This window comes from Typha latifolia, chromosome 10 (assembly GCF_019914945.1).
Source record: "Typha latifolia isolate L0001 chromosome 10, TyphaL0001v2, whole genome shotgun sequence".
Lineage (NCBI taxonomy): Eukaryota > Viridiplantae > Streptophyta > Magnoliopsida > Poales > Typhaceae > Typha > Typha latifolia.
Window position 1 is genome coordinate 11,301,286 of NC_133095.1, and position 5,329 is coordinate 11,306,614.

The 5,329-nt window shown below is 35.2% G+C and overlaps 1 protein-coding gene across 1 annotated transcript; it reads right to left on the reverse strand.

The window, feature by feature from the left end:
* Nucleotides 1-4,543, reverse strand: LOC140795969 (putative 3'(2'),5'-bisphosphate nucleotidase, mitochondrial). The gene is made up of 9 exons (XM_073148802.1): nt 4,393-4,543; nt 4,198-4,294; nt 3,919-4,021; nt 3,612-3,844; nt 3,465-3,524; nt 2,343-2,725; nt 1,095-1,173; nt 949-999; nt 1-381 (listed from the first exon to the last, which is right to left on the reverse strand). The coding sequence occupies exons 1-9, from the start codon at nt 4,464-4,466 to the stop codon at nt 232-234; spliced, it is 1,230 nt and encodes a 409-aa protein (XP_073004903.1). The 5' UTR covers nt 4,467-4,543; the 3' UTR covers nt 1-231.
* Nucleotides 4,544-5,329: the final 786 nt, after the last annotated feature.

The window sequence follows — 5,329 nt, forward strand, 5'->3', positions numbered from 1 at the left end:
TGCGAAGCACCTTAGTTTGAATATTTCTCATGTTTGAGGGCCTTTTCTAACATTTTAATTTCGGAATATGTTCATCAAACTTATTTTGCTCCTTTAACAGCATTACATAGACAAAAGTTAGGGAATGTGGTTTAATAACGACAAAAAGTTGATTTATTTTTCTTTAAAAAAAGAGGTAAGAATTACTTCATTAAGAATTTGATCAGTATGTCGTCCAAGAAGCGATGCATATCAAACTACTGAAGAATTTGACGAGATCATGTCCAAAATCTCTTCATGTAGTATGCCATTTGTCACAAGCACGCCGCCTGAAGGAAAGATGATTCTCCGCTCTCTTTGGTCAGCAGCAAGGTCCAGCTGATCTCCACTCCAATCACTAACCTGTTGATTTGTAAATAATTATCATGTCAAAATCAGGTTCAGCATATATCAAAGAAGCACATCCCTTACAATCAATTACATAACAAGACATCCAATTTTAGTCATAGTAAGTACAGTGGACAAAGTAGGGATTCAAAAGGGTCGATACACTAAGACAAAATAAATGAAGAAAAAGTATGGGCGTACAACAATAAACCACAAAAACCCTGTAAAATGCACCTTCTAAGTAAAAAAAAAGATGCTTGACACTCTTTTTATTTAGTCTAACACCTTAAAGTGCAACAGAGGATGGTGTTTAGGTTGCCCTCCTGTTTATATTTTTATGTTTCCTGATTTTCGTGGTTGTAATCTTGGCAGTAGACTGTTGCACCTTTTCTACTTTACTTACTGTGACTGAATAACAATCCCTTGAAGCTTGTCCTCCAATGAAATGGAAGATGCTATCAAAACTCATAAAGGTCATAACCAGTAAGATAAGTAACTTAGTAATTAGTTCATAGAAAATCACCGAGAAAGATTACCAAAGATGAAAGTAGAAAGATGACACAATATGGACAGAAGACATACCTGCCCTCCTGCTTCGTGTACACATATAACTCCAACCGCATGATCCCAGACCTATGTAATGAAAACAATAAGACAATCAATTCATGTTGCTGCACTAGTGGACACACTTTTACTACTCTATGTTGACTGGAATCTGAAGTCAGTACCTTGATTACAGTTTGAGTCCTTGATCGGAGAATAAAAACCGAAGCTCTACCAGAAGCTACCATTAGATACTTACACAAGCTACAAGAAGCAATAGCAAGAAGATATTATACCCCTATAGGTTTGTAAATCAAACTATCTAGCTTTTATCGACCAAGATTCATACAGACAATCTCACAAAAAAAAGAGTACAAATGGAACAAAGAACAAGCAAAACAGCCATAGATATGTGGTCAGGTGACGCAGGTTGGATAATTTGTCACGTAATAAAAAATATGACATAAGATAAGAACAAAAGGTACAAACTACAAAGCATCTTAACTTGAGCAGTATAATACAAATGACTCCAAAAAAACTGAGCAATGACTAGAAAACAAAATGAGACTATATAACTTCAGTCTTAAACACCTATCACATGGCATTTATATGGATAAACAATAAGCTTTTCCGAAAAAAACAAACCTTCTTCTTCAACACTGAATGGTTACAAAATTCATAGTTTTATTCCCTTCTCATAGAAATCACTGGGCAAAAAAGGTGTATTTGTATAATATTGCTTATCTTTATTATGCAAAAAAAAAATTTACATTGGATAATGGATTTATCTGCAAGTCTAACAATGGTCTGGTGAAAAAAAATAAACTCTTCATATCAAAGATCATCTGACCTTTCATGCAGGGTTTTGAATATGGTTTGAATTTCTTCATGCATAAATCTTTTTAAAACATATGAGAAATAAGCACTTAAATGTTAAAGCAACTCATTAGGAAGTTTAACAGCAAAAGAGACAAAATACACAATACACCCATGTTAATAAGAGCGTGATAATTGTATGATGATTGCATTGCTTCTTCCAACAAGAACAGAGTCATGTCCTGGAAAATACAGCTCTCATCAATCCAGTAGTAACCATTGTCACAAGGGCAGATAGTTAAGTCATTGAGATGACTCCACTAGCATGAAATAGTCAAATCAAGAAAAAACTTAAAAAGAGGACCAAAGATAGCCATAATCATCGAGAAAAAAAATCTCTCAAAGTTAATTCAACAATTTAGGTTTTAACTTTAGTTTGATGGTGATAAACAACCTGTTTCCAATAGACAAGAGATGTTAGAGTTATCAAACTGAAAACTGCAGCAACAGCATCTTTAAAGTCTAACTTGCTAAACATACTAAACCAGTAGTTGAAATGGAAGCATATCTGAAAATGTCAGTGCAAGGAGTCTTCGAAGAACAGAGAGAGAACATACCTGCCACAACAAGTTGGCAAAAGAAGTATTACTTTTTCATCTCTATGATCATCTTTGTTGACGGTTGAGCTGAAGAGAGCAGATAGTGGTATTAATTCCCAGGTTTGGCTGTCTGGAATACAAAATCGTGCCCTGTGCAGAAGAGAGCAGCTATCAACAAAGCATCTTTTCCAGACATTTTGAGCTCCGACAATGTCACCCATCACATGAGAAAAGCTCTTTGTCCATGTTCCACAGCCTGCATGGGCAACCATTATGATCCCTAGGCCAGAGGCACTAACTTTATCATCACATTTCTCGGTAGGTAGGATATCATTATTCCAGTTTGGACATCCCATTACACCTAGTGCAATTTCTCCTTTCACTATGAGAGCCAAGCCCACCTGGAAAAAACAAGTGTAGCTTAAGCATCATAAGGGAAACAAGAAAACAGAAACAAGTTCAATTGGATGATTACCCAAGTTGTAATAAGAGAATATAATGGTAAGAGGTTGATTTTCATATTCTTCCTGAATAAGATGGAAACGCGGGCAACATTTTCTGATGTTCTTTTGATGAAATGTAAACTTATCACATGCATTATAAAGTCAGAAAATTCAATTTATTAAACATGCAATTGATCGAACAATTAAGCGGCATTCTTAATATCACAAGTGACATAAGCATACTTCAAACTGCACCATTCACAAGACTCAAGTCAAGAAGAGCTTTTCTGGAATATTGGCAAGAAACCAACATACAAAGCTATCACTGTTGTTTTAATGGAAAAAGCCTAGGCTAAAATATAGATAGGATTCTTCTGCTGATTTTCACCTTCTGAATATGAGATATTCCAGGACTGATATGCCTAACAAAAGGATTCACTAGTACAAAGTAATCTGATGCACTAAATCACGTCTCTTTCCCAAAATGATAATTAAAATTTTAAATATATCAGTTTAACTCAAGAATCATGGAATCAAGGTTTCCCTTAAAAATATGTGTTGGCAACAAAGAGTGAAACTGAAATAAATGGTAGTACGCAAGAGTGCGAACCAGAAGATAGAAATAATGGCTTCAAATGAGTCATTTTGTACTATCATGAATCCCGAACTGGATACAGTAAAAGAAAGAGACCCCTACCACATATAGTGCATTGCTGCCTTTCAAGAATCCTCGAGTGCCATCAATTGGATCAAGAACCTACAGACAAACATACTATATCCTGTCACTATTTAATCCAACAGTATACATAAAATTTGATAAAACAGAGTAAGGATTCCACCTTACCCAATAGGTAGCAGGTTTTGAATCAAAAGAGACTGCGTCTTTCCCTCCTCTATCAATAGCTTCCAACACATCATCAGAAGTCAAAGGCTCATCGCCATTGTTCACCTTATCAACTATCGCACTGTATACCGCATTAACAAGAACATTACTATTATTATCCTTATCACCTGACCTCAGAAACCCGGAGTCCTCCTCAGCCACAAATGGTATCGAAGGAAACAATCTCTTCAGCTCTGCGATCCCAATGCAATATTATATCAACTAAAACCATTTTGAAACTAAAGCTAACAATTTCAAGATAAGTCACCCAAGCTGACAAGAGCCTGCACGCCGAAATCCGCCACCGTCACGGGAGTCTGATCGTTCTTTTCAAGAATCCGGCGATCATCCGAGAGCAAGGATTTCTTGACCTGATTAAGAAAATTGAAAAATGAATTAAATTTATAGGAAAAAATACTTTTTTTTTGTAAGTACGCTAAATTTCTCAGAGATTCGGACAAGAATTAGTGTTTGCTGGGAAAAAAATGCCTTTTGTTTTGAGAAATGGCATCAGTTATGCAAAGGTTGGGATGGAAATTAGGTTTACATCGACGCAGAGGCGGCAGGCGCGCTCGACGACGTTGACGGCTGCATCGAGCTCCCGGTGGAATCTTGCCTTCTCGGCCGGAAAGGGAAGGCTCGACCTGAAGGGAATCGAGAGGAATTCCTTAGGAAAACCTTTAAGGGTTTCGGTTCTCCGGGGAGGAATTGGGGAAGTAATTGAAAAGAGAAATTGGATAACCTGATTGAGGAGCGGAAGAGAGGAACGGCGAGCCGGCGGACGGGGAGGTGCGATGAGGAGTGAAGAATAGCCATGGCGGGAGATGGAAACAATTTGGGGATAATTCACATTTATATAGTTCGTATGCTTTTCTAAACTTTTTATTGAACCTTTAAAATTGGAGCAATTTGCAAAAAGGAAAAATAAAACATTTTAGTTTCTAAAACATATCAAATGTAAACACGTGGCTTTTTACAACTTAATTGCATTTAAATTTTTTAATATAATAATAGATTCTAACTTGTATTGTAAATATAAATTATATTTATTATGATATAACAATATATGCATCAACTATAGAAAATATATGCACATATTTTTATATACTAAATTGGAAAAATAAATATAATTAAAATATAAAAGCCTCAATTGTGCACATTTAACTATAAAAAAAAGTGTACATCTAATTTAAAAATAGAGAAATTTGTATGTAACACCCTGCCTTTTAGCTAAATTTGCAATAACACCCTACGTTTTCACTATTTGCACATCGAATCCTATAATTCAATTAATATTTGTAGAAAACACCCTGTTGTTAGTTCTTTAGCTTAACTTAACCAAACCCCACGGTTAAATTAAGTATACTAATATGATTATCAAAATACATTCGTCTAAATTACCCAACATATACACAATTTAACCCAAACTCAACCTAACCTATCCTAACCTAACCTAACCTAACTTAAACTAACCAAACTTAACCCAACAAATACCCAAATCTATCTTAGATTTCAAAAAACCTTAAATGCGATCATTGTTAATTTAAAGTCTTCTATTTTTTTTCTTCTTCATATTAGAAACTCAAATTTTGCATACACCCCTACCAAAAAGGCAACTAAAGTTTTCACCCACATCATTGCAACTCAAATTTGAGCTTATTGATAATGACATTAATCCT